Source organism: Gymnoscopelus braueri (assembly GCF_963280865.1).
Source record: "Gymnoscopelus braueri genome assembly, chromosome: 3".
NCBI classification, from domain to species: domain Eukaryota; kingdom Metazoa; phylum Chordata; class Actinopteri; order Myctophiformes; family Myctophidae; genus Gymnoscopelus; species Gymnoscopelus braueri.
Window position 1 is genome coordinate 42,956,014 of NC_137612.1, and position 23,105 is coordinate 42,979,118.

Here is a 23,105-nt window from a genome sequence, read left to right on the forward strand (position 1 = left end):
CTGGTGTTTTACTTAAACACATAGTATGTAACTTTGCCCTGTGTTTACATAACAAAACAATAAATACATACATTGTTTTACTCATCATTTCCCCTCTACACCAGCAGTTATCAGCTATTGACTGGTCTGGAGTAGTGTGGTGGTGTTTACCTGCAGAAACACATTGCCCTCTCGCGGTATTTTGTATAGCCATAGGCAGGGACGTTATACCACAATGTAGAAATACTCTGTTACATGTAAAAGTCCTGTATTCAGAATTGTACTTGAGTACTTTTTTTTATTTGTCTAACTGTTTTTGGAAACTAGCGGAGCTTTGTAGAAAGGCTATTTTTCAGTTACAAGTAAAAAGTTAAAATGTACCTCTGAGATGTAGTGGAGCTCAGTGGTCTTTTGGTTAGAGTGTCTCCGTCCCGAGATTGGGAGCTCGTGGTTCAATCCCCAGCCGAGTCATACCAAAGACTATAAAAATGGGACCCACTGCCTCCCTGCTTGGCACTCAACGTCAAGGGGTGGATTGGGGTTAAGTCCCTACGTGACATACAGTACTAGCATCATGTCCAGGGGGTGTACTTGAACATAAGCTGCCTCACGCTACAGAAACAGGAGATAGGCTCCTGACCTATACAGTATGTGCCACGTGGCTCTGGAACAAGGCTACTTACTTACTTATAGTGAAGTAGATCGTATAAAGTATTGAAAAATTTAAATATCAAGTAAAGTAAAGGCATCTCAACATTGTACTTAAAGTACAGTACTTGAGTAAAAGCACTTAGTTCTTTTCCACCACTGGTCTAATATAAACTCTGCTTTCCTAACAGGTAATTGGAGACCTGAGCATGGTGGATCACGACAGCAGCGCTGCTGTTACCATGGAGACTAGCAAGCCAGAGTCTGTGAGTGCTCCACTGCACAGCAGCTCAGTTGCAGCACCGACATGGAGGAATATGGACATGCAGACCCCACTGACACACAACAAGATGGACATCCAGACCCCACTGACAGCTCTTTACATCCACACTGTGCCTGCCGCGCACACACAGCCACAGCCTTACCCGCTGCTGCCGGCCGGCCCCCAGGGCCCGGCCACGTTCCATCTGTCCATGCTTCCGCTCAACCCCAAAGAGACCCTCCCCCTCCTCACGCTCCACATCGCCGGCGGGCCGCAGGGCCTGAACTCGGCCGCTCAACCCCTCCCTGCAGTCAGACCCAGGTCGGCGGGGAAGCACGTGTGTCCTCACTGCGGACGGGACTGCATGAAACCCAGCGTGCTGGAGAAGCACCTGCGCTGCCACACCGGGGAGCGGCCCTACCCCTGTGCCACCTGCGGAGTCTCCTTCAAGACCCAGAGCAACCTGTACAAGCATAAGCGCACGCAGGCCCACGCCCGCCTCTGGTCCGAGTCGGAGCACAGCAGCCTGGGCAGTCAGGACAGTGTGTGCAGCTCCACCTGTGGCTCCGGCCTCTCTCTGGACGGCTGCAGCGACGAGTCGGGAAGTGTGGAGCGGGATGTGTCCGTCACCTGTTGTGACAGCACTATGCAACTCTCTCCTGGGAAGAGGCGAGGGACAGAAACAGGCTGGGCTCTCAAAACAGACCCAGTCAACGATAACAAAGAGTCGAGCTCCGTATCTCTAAACGTAATGCCAAACGAGTGTCAATCGACAACGACGGCAAAGGAAGAACAGACGAGGACAGAACACCCGAAGGCTCCTCCGACCACAAATCGTCATCTTCCCCTTCAGAGGCAGGAGGCCACTCTGTTCTCCAAGCAGTGGGAGAGCTCCGTGTCCAGAGGGAAGTCGCAGAGCCACGACAGCACAGACTCAGGCTTCAGCGAAAGCAGCGACCAGTATCCAAGCCCCATCGGCGTTCTACACGACCACAGCATGGAGTCCCTGACAGAATCCACCTTGGAGGATCTGGAACAGCCCGGCTGCTTAAAGACGTCTGCCAAAAGTGGACAGGAGGCCGGCAGCGGCATGTCCGAGCGGGGCCACAGGACATTGGAGGAGCGTATCTCAAAACTCATCTCCGAAAACAGCGCCGTGGTGGAGGACAAACGCCTGGAGAACGCTCGGCCGCGCAAGACGGTACTGTCAAAGCAGGGCAGCATCGACCTCCCCTTGCCGTACACTTACAAAGACTCCTTTCACTTTGACATGAGGAACAGCAAGGACCGTAAGGTCATGTTAGACAGCAACAGGAAGCCTGGCTCGTACGGCTCTGTGCCCACGCAGCGCTCCACCAGCGTCGAACACGCACCCCTGACCCGCAGCAGCTCCCTGCCGTACAACGTGACCCTGCTGCAGCCAGAGATGAGCAGCCCCACCTCCTCCGCCTGTCGGAGGGATTACGACACGATAGCACGAAGGGGAAGCTTTGGTCCGATCGACGCGGCGGGTTTCGCCATAAAGTCTGTGGATCAACATGTGTCCACCCATCACCCGCTGGTCCGCCAGGCCGCTGTGGACTGCCACCATGCGACAGAAGAGGAGCCCTCCGCCAGCAACTGTGACAGGGACAGCAGTGACGCTTGCAAAGAGCCGAGCAACAGAAAGTGGCGCAGGAAGAAAGCGGCCAAGTTTGCGTACAACAAGTGGTACATGTACGGGGCTGGGACGTTTAAGAAGCTCTACAACACCGAAAAAGGGAGTGATAACGTTGCCTTGAAAGCCAAAAGACTGCCGGTTAACCCAGAGCACGAGGTGGTTCACGGTGTACAGAGAAGATCTTTGACAGTGCACAAAGAGCCAGCAGCAATAAAAGACTCAACATTAAATTCTCCAAACGGCAGTGCAACTGTGTGCCATCCATCTAGTCTCCCCGTCAATTTAAATCATAAAGCAAAACAACCTCCTTCATTGTGCACCTCTCTCAAGAGTGCCCTCTTAAGAAACCCATCAACATTGCAGTTCCCCTCATTCCACAGTACAGACAGCATCATCCCAACAGAGTCAGAGAGGTCAGTGAACAAGGAAAGCCTACCTGATTCTGTCTCACAACAGTGGGTCACTCATATTCCCTCAGACAGGAAGAAGCAAAGAACGGATGTTAAGACGACTTCTCGTCTGGGGACAGAGACAGAGCCAAACACCTCAACACATGCTTTTCACAGTGTCACTGGCACTGTGCCCGAGCAGCACACAGATCCTAGTCCCATTAACTCTCAGACGATTCCTTACCTCAAAGGAATCGTCTCTGCTCCGTGCATAGCCAGTAGAAAGCATCTTAACACTTCGTCGGCCATTTCCATCCATCCCACCAGCTTCCTGCCCAAGTACCAGCTTAAATTACCTAATCCCGCTGGAGCGAACACCAATCCTTTACCACACACCCTGAATGTACTGACAGTGAACAATGTCTCTGCCTCCGACCTCTCATCCTCTTACATGGACCAAACCTCTCTCTCTATCATGACTTTAGCATCACAGGAAAAGAAACATATGGATCCCCGCGTACCACTTTTACTGCACAGTCACAGCATCGAAAGGATTAACAGTTCTGAATCTATACAGGATAATGCGTCAGTCTTTCCTACAGCTAGTCTAGCGGTAACCTCTGCAGCGAGACTCAATCACAGCACGGCGTGCACGTTCACCGTAGTGCACAGGCGGTGCACGACCATCACCACAACCACAGCCTCCGTGCAGAATCGTCACACAAAGTTAGGCACCACGTCTGTACAGAGCTCGCCCTCCGGAGCTGCTGCTGGCTCGGCGCCAAAGCAGTTTGCCAGACCTCCTGCGATGGCGACACAGAGCGCCTTCACTCCATCGACCACAACCACAGGACAGAACCCGCCCTCTGCTGTCACCGTCACAGCTTCCTCCGGAGGCCAACATCCTCCTGTGTCGCACACGTCCCATTCCTCAACACTGTCAGGCCAGAGAACTCCCACGGAGACAGAAATCCCCGTGGTGGCGTGTCAGCTCGTACGGTTTGATTCAGCGCAGCCATCTGCTGAGAATGTGTTTCACGTGCACACGCCCGATCTCCAAATCTGTCTGCAGATCATATCTGATGAGCAGCTGGCTCTCATAGAGCCCCAGATTGAAAGGCAGGGGCGGGTGGCGGAAACGACCGGCCTCTCACATAAGAACTGTGAAGGTATGGACCCACAGGTCATGTGTAATTATCTGCAGAGCTCTGTCACTATAGAGAATGCCAGCGACAATAAATACCAGGAGAGGACTGGAGGTCACCAGGAGATGAACCAGACGGAGCCATCATCTTCAAAAACCACAGAGAGCATAAACCCTCTACCTCCGACACCGTTTCAAAAGACGCAAGCAAAAGCGCTCGTCACAGAAGCCGATGATGTCGGCCAGGCGGTCACAGCGGTGGAACCCGTGCCATCCTCTGAATCGTTGCGGCCACAAAAACAGACGATGGCAAAGGAACACGTCCGGCTAGATGGAAGTGTCAGCCAAGAAGGACTAATGTGTTTAAACCGATCTGGCCAAGAAGAGCTCATAGAAAATACCACAGTCAGCCACTTACGGCACCACGGAAGCCAGCAGAAACCTCCCAATGCAACGACCACATGTCATGTGATTACGCTGAAATGTCAGCCCACAGGATGTGAAGCCGGTTTGGAGAGCGGCGAGACCCGCCCAGCTCCGCAGGCCGGGACTGATCAGCACTCGTCTGCTGCAGTGTGTGGAGGTCAAGTCCTCCATGGGAACATTTCTACGCTTCGCAACAATAACTGCAAAATTCCTAAAAAGGTCACCCCACCAGCGGCCGCCTGCGGTGCTGATATTGTGGACGGGAGAATGGTGAGCTCAGAAATGCTGCGGCGCTCCGCACACGCTGACAGGGGGAGTAGCAGGGCTGAACCGCTGGACAGTTCTCAGGACATAACTCCCGGTGAGTCACCGGGCCGAGTGGAGTCAGACCACACAGAAAAACAGCTGTCCATCCAGGTGGAAAGAGCCGCACATGTGTCCAGTGAAAGCCCCACTGAAGGTACTGTACAGTATGCATACTGTATGTAAGTGATGACATTCACCCTGTCATTGATTCATAATGTATAGCAGTGGTTCTCAAAGTGGGGTCCGGGGAACCCCTCAGGGGTCCTTGAGGGAATTCCAGGGCATACCGAGCAAAATGTGTTAATATAGCATACAAATCAGCGTAACCACTTTAACCCTATATACATCGTCAATTTCACATAGCAGAGCTTGTGGATCAGCTATTTAAAAATAATCTTGAGAAAAAATGAATTGGAATACATTTCAAACATTAAACCAACTTCTTGTATGGGGGTCCCTGGCAAAAAATATATCCAGGTGAGATCCGTGGCCAAATACATACATTACAATACATTAATTTGGGGGTCCTTGACATGAAAACATTTGAGAACCACTGAAGTAGAGTCTCTTTTTACATCCAATCAACCCATTCAGAGGTATTCAGCCATGTTATCCACAAGGTGGCGGTGTAACACCACATCTTTTTAGAACAGAGCTCTCCTCCAAGCACAGTTGCTCTTGCAGACCACCCATAAGACTTGACAGATGTTGTTGACCCTCTATTGCATGGAGCTGCCCTCAGGCAACTAACTAGCTTTCTGGAGCTCACACTGCCCCTTAACTTCAAAGGGGGGGGGGGGGGGCAATTGGACCTTCACAGGTCTGTAACTCCTCCTCTGTACAACTGACCCGTACGTAGACCCTATGTACGGGTCCATTTAGTACCATTGCGTATACTCTCCGAGGTAAATGAACACAGGATTTTAGTGTGAAGGAGGATAAACAACATTTCCACAACAATTTGGAGTAACAGTAAAAAAGTACATTTGTAATCTTTGGAACTTGGAGTTGTGAAAGAGCAACAGATGTTTTCCAGTCATCAGACTGGTATATAAATCCCACTTGCACTTAGAATGTGCAGTGACTATACTGCAGACTATTAGAGCCGGGCTAAACAAAGGCTTTGGTTCACACCTCTAATTTGTTTACGTTGGAGGAGCCGCACTGCGCTGAGGCACATGGCATTGATGAAACACTAGTCCCCACAGACCCTGCCGAGGTCAGAGGTCAGAGAGGAAGTCGCACAGCAGTGGTGGAAAGTAACTAAGTAAATTTTCACACAAGTACAATTTTGAGGTCCCATTACTCTATTTCTGTTTTTCAATACTTTATACTTCTATTTCACTACACTACATCACAGAGGAAATTTACTTTTCTACTCGCCATTTTTTTCTTTTTTAAAGCTTTAGTTACTAGTTAGTTTGAAGATTTGTATTATTATTACAAGACATACATTTCACATACAATTACACCCTATACTTAAAGCAGATGTGCTATGTTTGATCGATTTTGACCAATTTTGAGCACAAAAAAAAACGTGTGAAAGGACATCGGCATATAGTACGTTTACTTTTCGTACTTTTAAGTATTTTGATGACAATACTTTTGTAGTTGTAAGTACAATTTGGAATGGAGGTATTTTATTTATAACATAGAACTTCTATATTGTGGCGGTGATACTTTTACTCCTTCCGCCACTGCACAGCAGAGCCCTGCATTGGCTAAGCAGCTGTTGTGCACAGAGGCACGTGCATGAGTTCAGCCAAGACAAATGGGTTTACAGTATCCGACCCGTTGTTTTTGATTCAATTACTGCTATATCTCCCACTGCATACCGTATTACACCCTGCATCAGCAGGTTTCCAACCCTTTTCTGGACCACGGCCAACTTGAAAATCTCGTTGCCATTCGGCTGCCAGGTCAGATGGGTGGGCCGCGTTCATTTTCAGACCATGTTTATTCTAATGATCAATCAATCACTTGTGTTCCGGCTTGGATCAATGGAACTAACGTAGTAACTTATTTATCAGTATTTCAATTAAAACAAAATTTTCAAGGTTTATATTAATGTTATATCATAAAACCTAGTGTATTGCCAATTATTTTAGGGATCAAAGGGTGGGAATCGCTAGTGAGTATAAAAAAGAGTATTCAGCCTGGACTTCAATGGAGGGGGAAGATCTGACAGGGAGGGGAATGCTGTTCCACAGCTTAGGGGCTGCGACAGCAAAGGTGCCGTCACCCCTGGGCTTGAGTTTAGTAACTAACTTGGGGCTTCTAGCTGTCCATGAACTAAACTTTAGTTCATGGACAGCCAAATGCCCCAAGTCAGCTGACCCGAGGGTCCTGCAGCTAGGAGGAGGAGGGGTTAAAAGGTCAGCAATGTGGGGGAGGGGAGGGGCAACATAAGAGCTTTGTAAACAATCAAGAGAATCTTTAAATCAACTCTAAGCCCTACTGGCAGCCTGTGGAGAGAGGCCAGGACAGGGTTAATATCTCTCTTCCTAGTTAAGTACCCATCAAGAGCCTGGGCGCAGTGTTTTGGACCAGTTGCAAGGATCTAATCCCAGTGGGCAGAGAGATGCAGAGGGGAAAGCGTGATGAAGTGAGAGGGTGGTTTAGGACTTGGACCGAGAGCTAATGGCTTGATTTTGGTGATAAATCTGGAAGAAAAGGGTTTTGAATTTAAAAGTGGAATTAAATAACACACCAAGGTTTTTGACATGAGGTTTGACCAGGGTGGAAAGGTTGGACTGAAGACCGTGTTTTATCTGTGTTATGGGGTCAGGAGGAGACAAATAAACATGCTTTCATTTAGTAGTGGAAGGTTTTGAGCCATCCAATACTTTATGTCCTCGAGGTAGTTTCTGAGGCTGACTTGTTTGGACAAAACGGTGTCCTGTGTAACAGTGAAATTAAAGGACATATTTTTGAACGATTTGGCTGAAAATGGGATAGTTTTCACAAAAGCACAGCGTGCAAGTACGGTGCGTACTGGCTAATTTAAATATTCTTGGCTTTTCCCCTTTCCCCCCTCAGCTAAGGAGAATCATCTCTGTATCACCTTACATTTAAAACAAATGAAAACAGGCCCATAAGCATTAAGATGGTCGGACTCTTCGGCCTGGAGAGAAAACAACTGCTTCTCATTTACTGTTCTCTCTCCTCAGGCCTCATGGGGGAGGAGGAGGAGGAGGAGGGGGACTCCCTGGCGGAGCGCGCAAGGCCGCGGGGCGGCGGGGGGACCCCAGGGCCGCCAGACAGCGCAGGCCGGGGTCTGAAGCTACGCCAAGGGGCCGGGGAGAGAAAGCACCGCCGTGTCCAGGGTCAGCAGAGCCGAGGAGCACTGGGAGAGCGTGGAGTCACTACAAAGGAGTCGCTGCTACAACAGGGGAAGTTGGAGTCTGATGGCGGATGTACCCATATATCCCCTCTGACTGCCCGGGAGGTGAGTCAAGTAAAGGTCAATACGTGCTTCTTTACGGCCCTGTTCTGAATGACTGAATTCTGAATTCCCGAAAAACAGTTTGGACGTCGGAAGGAGCATGTAAACACAGTAAACACTTCAGGCTTCATAAAGAGTGTCACTAGATAATATGGTATTGATTATAACTTTAGAACGATCTGTCAAGAAGAGACGTGCATGCCACAAGGTTTTTCTTTATGACATATTTGCAGAAAAGAATTCCCATGCAGGCTCCTTCTAAACAGTGATTCTCAAGCTTAAAGGGAGGTTCCACTGCGCTTCAAGCCAAAATCAGGCTGGCCCGGTGCTAGCCTGGCGTAGCTAGACTATATCACTGCGTGGATATGAGTCTGGTGCTTCCATGAGGAAGTTTTTTTTCCCAAGGGGCGGGATCAAAACAATGGCCCTCGACGCAATTGGTTAGACCTACAACCAACTACCAATTACAGTCTCCCATATTCGAATACTGGGCCCTGATTGGTTACCCACGTCTTCTGGAGCAGGAAATGGATTCTCTATGGAGCGGTGCCAGACCCAAATCGCAGAGTGCACTTTTTTTTTTGCACTCGCAGATTCGTCTGGTCCCAGGCTAGTCCGGTGCATCCCAGGAGCAAGACACATGCAGGTAAGAAGAAAGCACTGGAGCATCTCGGACAGTTGAAGCCTTTTTAAAGAAAAGGCTTCAACTGTCCGAGCTGCTCCAGTGCTTTCTTCTTACCTGCAGTGATTCGCAAGCTATTTCATCTCAAGTCTCTCAGAGTTACAGACCCTGTAAGGTTCCTTTTGGTTCCTAACTGTCAATCATTTTGCTTGAGTCCCTGGACCCCACTTTGAGAACCACTGATAAGAAATAAGTTTTAGGATAAAAAAGGTACTCCAAACTACTGTACTGTACTTAGGACTAATGTTTTGTAACATGTGTGTACTGCACATTATTATACATTGTCACTGTCGGACAGAAACCTTGTATATCCATTTTGTTTTTGTAAATGAATGCCCTACTTCGCCATACAAGAGTGATGCACAAAAGAATAGTGAAATTGGCCGATCTACAAGCTCACGAGTCACAATGCGATGCGTTGTGACCTTGTAGATTTATTTTTGCTATGTTTGAGAATTTTTTTAAAGTCAAAGTGATTAAGTGGTTAAGAGTGTGTGTGGGTTTTATAAATATTGAACCAATGAAAAGTGTTAACAAGAGCTTGTGACTAGATAATAACTACATTGGATCCATTGGAACACATGGTTCTTTTTCTTTTTCAAGTACAGTAACAGTTTTGGACATACAAGGTTTCCACCCGACAGCCATGATATATGTCACGTATTGCTCTGGGCCACTTGCCAGAGTTTGAAAACCTTGGCAATATCAGAACTATGTGTGTGCAAGAGCTCAGGTCCTGACAGCACCTGAACTGAAGCAAATTTATTTTGGCGTAAGTCTATTTTTCAACTTAAACACCAGTAGCTGTCATGACCTGTCTGATTTTCCTCTCTCTATGTTTTTGTAGTGTTAGAGCTAATGGCACGTACTGGTGGAAAGTAACTAAGTACATTTACTCAAGTAGCCTACTGTACTTATAGGGATATTTCACTTTCAAAAAAACTTTGGGTCATTTTATCATCTACTCAGGCCTTTGTGAACCCCCCAGACCGTTTTAAGTTGCTTGATTCAGTATTTAGATATTTGATATTCATTTTATCAGACACGCCCCCTTCCTATACAAACCCATTATAACTTCAAACTCCATTTTAGCCATGTTAGATTCATCAAAAACACCCGTCCTTGGTTCTGGTGACTCATACCGCCCTCCTAATACGCGAGGGGGCCGTGTTTTTTCAATTACTTTTTTCATTCATCTTTAATATTTTTTGGGAAAAAAAAAAAAAAAAAAAATACAATAAAAAAAATAATAATAATAAACGGGGGGAAAAATCGGAAAAACACGGCCCCTCACGTATTAGGAGGGCAGGGTGAGTCACCAGAATCAAGGACGGGTGTTTTTGATGAATCTAACATGGTAAAAATGGAGTTTGAAGTTATAATGGGTTTGTATAGGAAGGGGGCGTGTCTGATTAAATTAATATCAAATATCTAAATACTGAATAAAGCAACTTAAAAACTGTCTGGGGAGCTCACAAAAGGCCTGAGTAGATGAAAAAATGACCCAACGTTTTTTTTAAAGTGAAATATCCCTTTAAGTACAGTTTTGAGGTACTTTTACTTTACTTGAAAAAATATATACTACGCCACTACATCGCAGAAATTGAAATTGAAAAGAGAATCACTGTCTTAAAGGAGGTACTTTAATATTCTTCCTCTTGTTATTTTTAACAACAGAAAAGAGCTGCAAATGAAGAAATCATGGAATCCTGTACACATTCTTGGCTACCAGAGGAGCCTCCTCAGCATCTGTCCCAGATCCAGTTTGGAGCGTCTGCCAGTCGTCCACAGATGCTCCTCCAGGGATTTTTAAGCACTTCAAATGACAGAGATTCACCTGCCCGCCTCCTCGGCCCTCCGCAGTCTGAACTGGAGCCTTCTCAATTCTCACGGCACTGCGAGTCCGCTGTCGCTTGTGACCAACAAACACAGACTTTACAAACCAACCCGCAGCGCTGTTTATTGGCACGAACACAAAACGATTTCCGTCAAATTGACGTTGGCCATCAAACCCAACCGCCAATTCACAACGTTTACCTTCAAAACCAGCAAACTGCCAGCCTTGCCCTGTCTGGTCCAAGCCTATCTCAGATTAGTACAGCGGATAACCACAACACTTTAACTAGTTATTCTAAGTCAATTTGCCCCACTGAGGCTCACAGGACGCAAAGCCTCTGGCCTGGAATCAAACCCTCAACCTCCGCATGCAGCCACTCTGTCAAGGTAATATTTTGTAAAATATTGGAAGATAAGATTTTATATCCACCCAAAATACTAGTCTTATGTATGACATATTGACAAAGACTAAAACTAAGGACATTTTCTCTATGGTTTTAGTTAGTTTTAGTTAGTTTTGTAAGCACACAATGTGGTTTCAATTAGTTATTGTTTTTTGTATAGCCTCGTTTTAATTTTTATTTCTATTTCAGTTCACTGTGATTAACAAAAGCTGTGCCTTTGGAAACTTTCCTTTCTGTCTTTCTCACTGGTGCGGCAGTCAAGGCAAAGCATCACAAAAGAGCAAGGGACTCACACAGAAATTAAGACAGCAGACAGACTAGTAGGCGTGTGTATTGCGGATGAGAATTAAAAATAAATAAAAATAAAATAATATCGTATCAATATCGTGAGCCAAGTTTGGCAAAACTCACGGATTCATGAGCTCCGGCACCTAATAATTTACCAATTAAGCACTGGTGACACCCCTAATATGCATGCATGCTGACTACCTGTGCATGTACGTGAGGGTACAATGTGTACCCATTTAGCTCAGTGTCAGAGCCTTCACTGTATCCGTCGTCATACATTCACGTCCATTAATGTGCTGGGAATGAGATCTAAAAGCGGAAACGCACAACACATACACGTACACACACGCGCACACGCACACGCACACACACACACACACACACACACACACACACACACAGTGCTGCGTGGCATGCTGCGTGTCTGTGATAGCTTCTATAATCTGTCTCCCTCCTGGCTGAGCATCAAACATGGCTGAGCCTCAACCATAAAAGTCTGCGTTTTCCTTTGATTTAAGGAATACAAATCTGAGAGGTGAAAAGTCCAAGACGTGCATATTTTACCACCTCTTTGACACCTAAAGAAAGGCTGAACAAATTGACACTTGACACTTTTAAAACTTGAAATAGTAATAGAAAAGATTCTTTATTCCTGAAGAATATAGGATTGGGTGGAGAGACGTATGTGGAGAAAATGTAAAGCCTGATTTATACTTCTGTCATGCTGTGCCCAAACTAGACGATCTACAAGCTCCACAATTCATTGCGGTCATGGTTACACACACACTAAATAAATACTGAGGATGTTACTGTGTACACCCAGACAGGCTAATAGCCCATGCTGTGTGTTCAGCAGGTGCACAGTAAAATCATCTGTTTTAAAAAATTACCTGGGTCCCCATGCCCTGCTGAAGACCTGATGGTCGAAACATGTTGGCATTTTAATTAATAAAGACCGTTCTCCTCTTTTACATTTCTGAGTGCCCGGACCTTCTGTTTTGTATCCCGCCGGATCCAGGAGCACCACCGACACTTTTATATAACTTATTTTCTCCGTGAGCACCTGGTCATTCTGCTTTTATCGTCTAGTTTTCCTTATTTTGTTTAGTTTACTATAATAATAACCCTGGTTTCCGTTTAGGTCATAGATCACAGTGGAAGGTCAGGGGACGACGGCCTGGCAACATGCGCCACGGGGCCCCTGGAGACCTCAGTCCACCCACTGACACCTTGGACGTCCCCCACATACCCGCAACCTGGTGGTGACCATCGAGACGGCGGGGGTCAACAGACACACGGCCTTATTACGAGCCACACGGGCAGCCCTGTCACAACTCTGCAGGGCCATACGAGCCACATTGGCAGCCCTGTCACAACTCTACAGGGCCATACGAGCCACATTGTCAGCCCTATCACAACTCTACAGGGCCATACAAGCCACATTGTCAGCCCTGTCACAACTCTACAGGGCCATACAAGCCACATTGTCAGCCCTATCACAACTCTACAGGGCCATACAAGCCACATTGTCAGCCCTATCACAACTCTACAGGGACATACAAGCCACATTGTCAGCCCTGTCACAACTCTACAGGGCCATACAAGCCACATTGTCAGCCCTGTCACAACTCTACAGGGCCATACAAGCCACATTGTCAGCCCTGTCACAACTCTACAGGGACATACAAGCCACATTGTCAGCCCTGTCACAACTCTACAGGGACATACAAGCCACATTGTCAGCCCTGTCACAACTCTACAGGGACATACAAGCCACATTGTCAGCCCTGTCACAACTCTACAGGGACATACGAGCCACATTGTCAGCCTTGTCACAACAACGCTCTCTTCCAATAAAAGCCACTGTGTCTCCTGGCCTGGTCAGCTTCACAGCTATCAGCTGCCTGAGTGCCAGCTGAGCGGCGCTGTGAGGCCTGTGCTCAGCAGTCAAGACTATCCGGATGAGTCCAGCAGCAGCAGCGATGACGAGGGCAAGCTTATCATCGAGCTTTAACCCATTTAACCACTTAAACCCCATCTGGGTAACTGCCCGGAGTCCCTCAGGGCTCAATACTAGTGTCTGTTTCTGTTTTCTTTCACAACGCGATGCGGTGTGAGCTTGACGATCTGCTGTTTTCAGCGAAAGCTTCCCCCACAATACCGATGCTGGGGTTTAAGTGGTTAAGCCTTATATCACTGTTGTTGGGCAGAAACCTCTTATCTCCATATTCGAATTGTATTCTTTCGTATGCCCTAGCTTGTAGATCTGCTACTGTTGCTATTTTTTTATTTGAATCCCGAAAAGTTACCGAAAGTTTGTCCCAGAATAGGGATGCTAGGGTTCACTTTTATGTCCAACCCGGGAATTTAAATTTACAGATTGAAAATGTTTTTTTTTTTTTTTTATGATTGTGTTCCGGCGTAGTATACATACATTTACATTTATGTTAATGTATACATACATTCGTATTCATCGGTATCACAATTAAATTATTACATTCTAAAAATATATTAATGTTAGATAATCATTAACATCTTAGTGGTTTGCTAATTATTTTCTGGCCCACTTGCAACAGCCTGACGGCCCGCCAGTGGGCCCCGGCCCGTAGGTTGGGACTCGCTACTCTAGAGTTAGCTGTCAGCTCATCAGAGCTCATAAATACACAGCTGACCTGGGTTACAATCTGACCCGAGGCTGTTCGATGCATGCCAACCAAATCCTGGCACTTTTTTTCACTCGTAAATCTGTTATTTCCGTCGAATGACACATTTGTACGATGAAGCATAAATCAGACCCCGGGGGGGAAAGCTGAATAGGCACACTATGCACACACACGCGCACACACACACACACACACACACACACACACGCACGCACGCGCACGCACGCACGCACACACACACACACACACACACACACACACACACACACACACACACACACACACACACACACACACACACACACACACACACACACACACACACACACACACTCACGCGCACAGGAAGTGTGCCTTCTCCCGACATACAAACAAACCACTAAAGTTAGTTGACGGCGGTGACACACTCACTCTCTCTCACGATCAACAACTCTCCCACACGGACGTTCTCTACAGCTGTGTGAGTGACTCATGTACCCACGCTGCCTCTACATGGACAATTACTGCCAATCAGCACTGGTGCACACAGTAACCAAGTACATTTACTTGACTACTGTACTTGAATACTTTTATTCAAGTATCTATGCTTTACTTAAGTAGCTGTTTTATTGGATATTTGATATACAGTATATTGGATTATATTGGATGACTTTCACTCCACTACAATTTTCCCAAGACACATATTGTGCTTTTGACTCCATTTCTAGGCAGAGAAAAAAAACTGTTATGAATTATTATGAATGTACCTAAGTAATTCATAATAATTAATAATTAATTAATGTAGTGAAAATAGCAGATCTGCAAGCTTTAGTTATTAACTAAAGCTGTCAAATAAATATAGTGGAGTAAAACAAGAATACAACATTTGCCTCTGAGGTGTATACGTATAAAGTATATTAAATTGGCAATACTCAATTAAAGTAAAAGTACCACGACATTGTACTTAAGGGGGGTAGGTATTAAAGGGAGGAATGTAATGGTTTCGTCTGTGTCTGCAGTGAGTCAGGATGCCGGGGATCTGTGAACATATCGGCACACACACTCATAGGCTGACTTGGATGTCAATCATCCTCAGGGGTTGACTCATCAAGCCCAGAGGACTTGACAGGTGAAACTGTAGCCGTGAAACACATGTCTATCTCACACTGTAAAATCCATCTTAACCACTTTCAACATGGCATCCCTAGTTTGGGCATGCCATTATAGGCGGAAATGTTCAACATTTTTTTCAAATGAGCGGTCGGGGTAAGGCCATGTCTGTTTGGAGGGAGTCCAAAAAAACATGTTGCACAAAATCGTGAGTTGCGTTCATCCGCTGTCTGCTTGTATGTTCTCAATGTGATAGCAGTCCAACTTGTCAAACACAATCTATTATCCTGTAACTTCAACATAGATAACTCCCACATTATCAAGCACAGTAATATAATATTGTAATACAAAATGAAATAAAATATAAAAAGAACCATTCTCAATGTCATTATCCTATATTAACATTGGACGGATGGACCACGTCATCACGCTCATCTCACTATGACTCGGCCTTAACTATATAAGGAGTCAATGCAGCTATGCCCAAATATGGAGTGTATTCAATGTGTCGTCATGGCATCAGGCGCAAACAAATCGGTCAGCTCCATATATGGAGCTCGGCGACATAGATGTGAGGGCCGCGAAGTGGCGTTGGCCCGAACTCATAGGTGTGAGGGCCACATAGCGGCCCGAACCTCTAGTATTGTAAAATTGTCCAAAATACTAAATAAATGTCAACATTTGTAAAAAAGCTGATCCACAAGGGTTAAGGTCCTTACACACCGGGGCGATTTTTTTCATGCGAATAATACGTTTTCTTTTAAAACCTTATAAAGTCAATGCAAGCTTCCACACCAGTTTCACGGAGCGAAAAAAGCGTCTTTTAATTATTCGGAACGAGTCCGAATTTTGCGTATATTCGCATATTCGCCGGTGTGTAACCGCCTTTAGGATTGCATCGTGACATGATGGGCCTTAATGCTCCTGTTGGTTTTGGTTTTACATGTTAATATTTCACTGCGAGGTAACCATGGCTCTAAAATGTATCACAAAGACGTACTACTTATTTGACATTTTATTTTGGTTGATTATTGTTTATTATTATATAATAATCTATAGTCTATTATATTATATATAATATATTATATTTTATAGTCTTGAAAGTCATCATGTTTTATTTGCTATTTATTCAGCCACGTTTAGTCAAGACTCAATAAAATGTATCCAAAAACAGTCTGAAATAGCATCTTTATTTTTCTAACTTTTTACCTTTAATCTACCCAGGGGGAGGTTGCTGAGCACGAATGCTCATTTTCAGCAATGCCCTGCTAAACACACACACACACACGCACGCACGCACGCACGCACGCACGCACGCACGCACGCACACACACACACACACACACACACACACACACACACACACACACACACACACACACACACACACACACACACACACACACACACACACACACACACACACACACACACACACACACACACACACACACACACACACACACACACACACACACACACACACACACACACACACACACGGCCCCCAAAGAAAGAAAATCTAAATTATTCCAAAGTTTCCAAACATTTTCAATATTTTTCAAAAATCTTCAAAAAAAGCAGATGTACAAGCTTGCGATGACGTGCTTTGACCTTGTAGATCTGCTATTTTTGAATAGCCAACATATAAATGGATGAAGAGGTTAAAATGATTGGGATGCTACATTAACGACTTTTGCTGGGGACCCCCTGGAACCCCCCCACGGTCCTTGGGGGACTATACCCCTACCACTTTGAGAACCAATCGTATAGTGCATAGATGTCCTAATTTTCTTTGATAAATTGAACCTCAGAGCTGAGCTTTCACATGGCATAATACTGGGTGGTTGTCTGTCTACGTCCAGAGCTGCCCCCGGAGCACACAGTAACATCCTTAGTGTTCATTTAAGTCTGAAGAGTGTACAAATGGAATAATTTGGTACACTCACTGGGCTGATTCTGCTTCTCTGGGCAGCCGTGGAACCATGCTTTGGCCATCATGACATTCCATGCCATGTAAAAAAACAATAATAGAATCCACCTCACTAGTCTGAGGAAGAGCCTCCCGGCTCGAAACGTAACCAATAAAAAGTCCACAATGGGAGCAGCATTCAGGTGTGCGGATTTTACTGTTTTTTTCACTGTTGAAGTTTTGATTCAGCAGGAAAAGGATCTGCGTGTCTTTTGCTCACTTTGTGACAGCCTTTTCAATGACATTCCATGCCATGCCATACATTGCAAAACTTGAGTATGTACCCGTTTTAAGAGTGAAATGCACTGAGATCAAAGATGAGCATGGTACAGTATGAGATAGATGTGTGCTCCTATAGCGCGTGAGGGGTGGAGGAGGTCCGACCATCCTGCGGTCTGCTTCTAATCTTTACGTCGTCACTCCAAATCATACGAATAAATATAAGTGAACTGAGAACGTACCCATGTGTTGGGTGCATGTGTGTGTGTGTGTGTGCATCTTAAGTGCAAGCGTTGTACAGTATGTACTGTACATATTGTCTCTGTCGGGTGGAAACCTCATATGTCCAAAACTGTTACTTTTCAGGATTCAAATTCAAAAACGTCAAAAGCTCGAAACGCGGTGCAAAGCGACGTGTTTTGAAATTGTAGATCTGCTACTTTTGATACTGTTGTGTGACGCTGTAATAGGATCAAGTAGGGCATTATTTACGACAAAACACAAAAAGTTAAAATATGGAGATGAGAGGTTTCTGCCCGACAGCAACGATGCAAGGCGTAGGCATGGCAAGTGCCAACAAAAGACATGTGGTTGATTTATCTTACGCTGCATTCAAGCTTAAAGCTGCAATCTGGGACTTAGTTAACTGTATTCCCAAGGGCTCTATACTAGGTTCCCTGCCGTTTTTGCGCTACACTAAATAGCTTTGGAAAAATAGCAGATCTACAAGCTCACAACGCAACGTGACACGTGAGCATTGCTGAATCAAGTTTCTGTTACTTCGATGAAATGAGTACAAAGGACCCCATGGAAACAAGCCATAGGCTTTCTTTGGTTTAAAATCCTCTTGGGTTTAAAATCCTCTTAGCAGACCTTGTATTGAACTGTACTTTCCTGTGCTTTTTTTGCAAACTGCTAATAAAGTATTCAATCAATCAATCAATCAATACTGCATACAGTACATGTAGGTCAAATTGGTCTTCAATGAGAAAAGTCACACCAGGGCCCATGTGTGGCCCCCAGGGGCCCCGTCAGGCACAAACACTGTTCAGGGGTCTGCCATGAGAATAGTAACACCAGGGCCCATGTGTGTGTCCCCAGGAGCCCTGTCTGTGTGATACTTCCAGTCGGTGCAATGGGAGACACTTTCATGCGCACCAAAGCGGCACCGCAGTGCTGGCGTCGTGAATTAGCCCTTTTACAGTGTGTCACGGCCTTGAGGTTGTGCAAACGGACCCGCCATAAGGGTCCATTTGGTTACATGTGTACACTCTCAGAGTTAAATAAACACTGAGGTTAATACAGTGTGGAATGCATGCCGAGAAAATGCATGATTCACGTTTCTGTTTCATGTGTCCACAGGTCAGCGGTCTGCATTTCTACCACAGCGAGCGGTCGCCTCTTCAAACACGAGAACGTGAATATGCGTTTTGATGTCCATAAAACATTCATGATTCTCCTTTCTTTTCTGTTATCGGTGCCACCTGGTTCCAACATGACCAGGAGGCACCTGGTGGTGTTTAAACCAGCAGGGTTTATGGCAGCGTCACACTAACATCAGGCAATGATAATGACATAACGAAGAAGAGCCAAACATGAACCAAACGTTTTCAGCTGGAGACCTCAAAGGAGAAGTCTAGTGTCTCCCCGGGACACCATCTTACCAAAAATATATTATGAATGAATCAAGTATAAGCCCTGCAACGGGTCGACGCATTGTGAGCTTGCAGATCGGCTATTTTCACCTTTTTCACCTTTTTGGATTTTTTTTTTTCATTTTATTTTGCAAATTTCTTTTTGCTGGGAAAATGTCAGATTATTATTATTAATATTATACATTTTATTTATTAATTTTTTTATAATTTCTGAAAATCGACAGCATTTTTTTGATCTTTGATTAAAAAATGAATATAAAAAATAGGACTGATAAAAATGAGTCCACCATCCTGTTTGGGCAACAGTGCTGTAGAGAAGTGTGGAGGCCAGCTGTTTCACTAATCCAGACTTACAGTATGTTTGGACTCTCTTTTCTTGGATGTAAAAAGGACCATACTGGTGGTCTGGCTCATTGAAACCCTTGATCACTCTGTTCTTGATAACTACTGACCAACATTTTCCAAAAGCATAACATCACTGTGGAAACCACTGCTCCAAGGACGGGTAAATACAGAGGGACATTTTTCACATAGTAACAGGGGTCTCCCGTCTCTCCAGCTCGAGTAAGCAACTACACATTAGAAACAAGCCCAAAAAACCGCAACTCGCAACTACCAATATTTACAGAAAAGCAAGCCCACCCACAGGGCATTTTTCGGGCTATTAGACGGCTAGGCTAAAACCGTGTTATAACTGGTCTAAAAGTTTGTTCAACGTCTATTCTTAGCCTAGACGCTGATTAGCTGTTTTTTAAGCATCTATATATAGACCACCTATAACCGTTGAAATGACGTCTATAATATAGATGTCTAAATATATAGACGCTAAAAAACAGCTAATCAACGTCTATAGGCTAAGCCTAGACGTTGAAAGAACTTTCACTTTTAGACCAGTTATAACCCGGTTTTAGACGGAGGTCTAATAGCCGACTATGGATCACTGGGCAAAGTCGCTTATAAAAAGCAGACATGGCAACACTGCTGGAGATCGTAAACCTTCCACCACCATGGTGAAATGTTGATAGCTTAAACACTCAAATGAAAGGTAAGACAACATTACATCACACTATAGCAGTTTAAAAATCTTCAGCGATTTTGACATCTGGTTGCATCACACACTACTGAAGAATCTAATCAGATTCTTTTCTCTCTAATCATAAGCATGCACACACTACAAGATGTGAAAAATAATGGTGCATCACACTCCAGAGCAGGGGACCATAGTGAATGAAGGGCCACACATTAGACAGTTGAATTGAACATTTTGGCGGATTTTTGCGACATTGGAATTTATTTATTGTTGCCATCCATCCATCCATCCTTCCATCCATCTAACATCTTCCAACTTCCATCTTCCATCTTCTAATATTAACATGGAATTGAGTTGTGGAGGTAACACTTCCAGCAGAGATTCCCAGTCTTCCCGTCTCCCAGGCCACATTAGCCACTTCATCCTGGGGGATCCCAAGGCGTTCCAGGGCCAGCATGGAGATAAAATCCCTCCCATCTGGTCTTGGTCTGCCCAGTAGCCTCCTCCCAACGGGACGTGCAACGAGGACCTCCCCAGGGAGACGCTCAGGAGGCATCCGTACTACATTCTTTCCACGTAAAGGAGCAGCAGCAGCTCTATTCCAAGTCTCTCCCGGATGACTGAGCTTCTTACCTTAACTCTAAGGGAGCTAATGCCAGCCATGCACCTCCTATGACATTTTGTTTTGCTTGTATCCGCAAGTCTTGTTCTCTCGGTCATGACCTACACTTCATTACCATAATTGAGAGTAGGAAGGAACAAAGACTTTCTGGCTCGGCTCTCTTTTCGTCACAACAGTGCGGTACAGCGAATGCAATAATAGTATAATGCCCAAAAATAAGGATGCCAGATTGCGTTCCTTAACAGTACACTAAGAACCTCATATCTTAACAGCCTGTTGAATCCTGTGCAAGTATTTGCCCTCATGAAGATAATAAGATATATTATGGAGTCGCACCAGAAACCCATTATCCTGTCACATGTCTTCAATCTGGAATGTTTTATTTATTGAGATGTCATCTACAGCATTTACCAAACATAACACAATGGTGGAACAACAGGACTGGAGTTGATGACATACTCTACAAAGGAGTGAAAAAAGTCACACCAAATGCTCCTGAGAATAGATGTTGAACAGGATTGATGAAGGACAGGGAGAGATTGAGACATGAAAGGATTTTAGTCACTGGTGTTTGTCTTGTCTGGATATGTTTACTGATTGTTCATTAAAGTGGGTGATAGTTTTTGGTTAAAAGCCCTTGTCCCTCCTTCACAGCACAAGAATTTTATGTTGCAAAATGTTGACTTTTTTTTTTTACAGCTGCGTGTCATCTGGTGTACTCTGAGGTTACAATTAAAAGATTACTCACATAAAACAATCCACTGCAATGCATTATCAACTTTTAAACTAGACTGCTAATTTATTGCTTGTCAGTTGACTGATATTGCACCACTTCATACATACAGTAGCTATGTCACAGATGAAACCCATTTTGTCATAAATATGGACACAAGGCTTGCAGGCATTTTGACAATTATTGTAAACATTTAATATTTATGATTTGAGTACATACCTGCATCAATGCATGTACTCTGATTAATATTCATTACCATGAATTGGAATCGAGTAAGACATTGTTTGCCTTGAAGTCCATTAAAATAATGCTGCCTTTTATCATTTGGATTTTTTTGGGGTCAATTTGTTTTCCTTTGAGGCCGGATTGAGATGGTCCATGGCCGGTTCCGGCCCTTGGAGATCTTGCAGATCAGATTATCATCCGTTGACCTCAGTTGAGATAAAAGACAATCGGGCATGCCACTCTGGTTTATCTCTCATTGCTTTGGCTAGAAGAGTAAGTCAGAGATGATCTGTGTATTATCTCTGTAGCACTGTCCAGCAAAAACAGCTCGTATTAGGGGAACTGTAGTGGAAATTGGTAGTACGCCTCCATATATCTCTGTTTTAGTTGGATGGTCTTTTCAGGACATTCTTCTCAGGACGTTCTGCACTGGCATTAGCAGCTTGGTGTATAGGTGCCATGTAGATGATTCTCAAGTTCCCTCTTCATTGTTCATTGTCCATGTTTCAAAAACATATTAGTAGTAGGCATAATAGGCCTATAGTAGTGGGATGAGGAGTGTGCGGAAATCTGACATGGGAGAGGACCTCAAGAGGCGGCTGTTTGTAGCTAGAGTCAGTACTGCTGTATGGGGCTGAGACATGCAGCAGTACAACAGGGAAAAGGTCCTGGATGTCGTCTACACAAGAATGTTACAAATGGTTACACTTGGGGTCACATGGGAGGACCACATCAGAAACGTGGACCTCTACAGGGGCACAGACAAGGTCAGAGAGATAAGTATGAGGCTAAGCAAACTGTGGGAGGCAACCCAAGGCACAGCTAGGAAGGTAAAAAAGACCCACCACCTACGTAGACGCACTGCGACACGACAGCGGCGCTAACAACACAGCAGAGCTTAACCCATTCAATCCGGGAAAGCATCTGTGTTATGAGGGCAGCGATTCAGGAGTCCCGAATTGGTGTTGGCTAGTCTGCACTCTCGCATCGCAGAATAGTAGTAGTATACACCTCCACACATGCTCTGAAAAGGAAATCTTGGTAGCTTTAGAGATGCCAGACTTTTTTTTATTTACTGTAGCTTGTTGCAGGCTTGACCCTTTCATATGAGAAAGTCCTTTCTAGTGTCTGGCACAATATGACCCCGCAGGCACTTAAAATCTACATCTACCTCTTTGATGATTGATCATCAGGAACCCCCCCCCCCCACCCAACCCGACATCTCCCTAATTATCCTGTAATGTGAGCTATAGGCTTTAGTGAAACCTAACACTCAAGGACCAAAACCTCAGCACAGATCTAAGCACATTCTCAGCCTCAGACTTTTTTTTTTTTTTTCTTTTTACAAAACATTACACGCAAGACAAAACAGTGTGTTTGTTTAAACCAGTGCTTCTCAAAGTGGGGTCCAGGGACCCTAAGGTTTCC

At 45.0% G+C, this 23,105-nt stretch overlaps 1 protein-coding gene across 1 annotated transcript in view; it reads left to right on the top strand.

Annotated features, from left to right (window-relative positions):
• The window catches only part of znf831 (zinc finger protein 831), a 15,864-nt gene extending 1,362 nt beyond the window's left edge, over positions 1 to 14,502 (top strand). Inside the window, exons 2-5 of the mRNA XM_080424448.1 lie at positions 819 to 4,968; positions 7,985 to 8,262; positions 10,619 to 11,164; positions 12,611 to 14,502. Coding sequence (XP_080280574.1) covers positions 819 to 4,968; positions 7,985 to 8,262; positions 10,619 to 11,164; positions 12,611 to 13,483 — 5,847 coding nt within the window. The 3' untranslated portion in view covers positions 13,484 to 14,502. The remainder of the gene's footprint in view (positions 1 to 818; positions 4,969 to 7,984; positions 8,263 to 10,618; positions 11,165 to 12,610) is intronic.
• Positions 14,503 to 23,105: the final 8,603 nt, after the last annotated feature.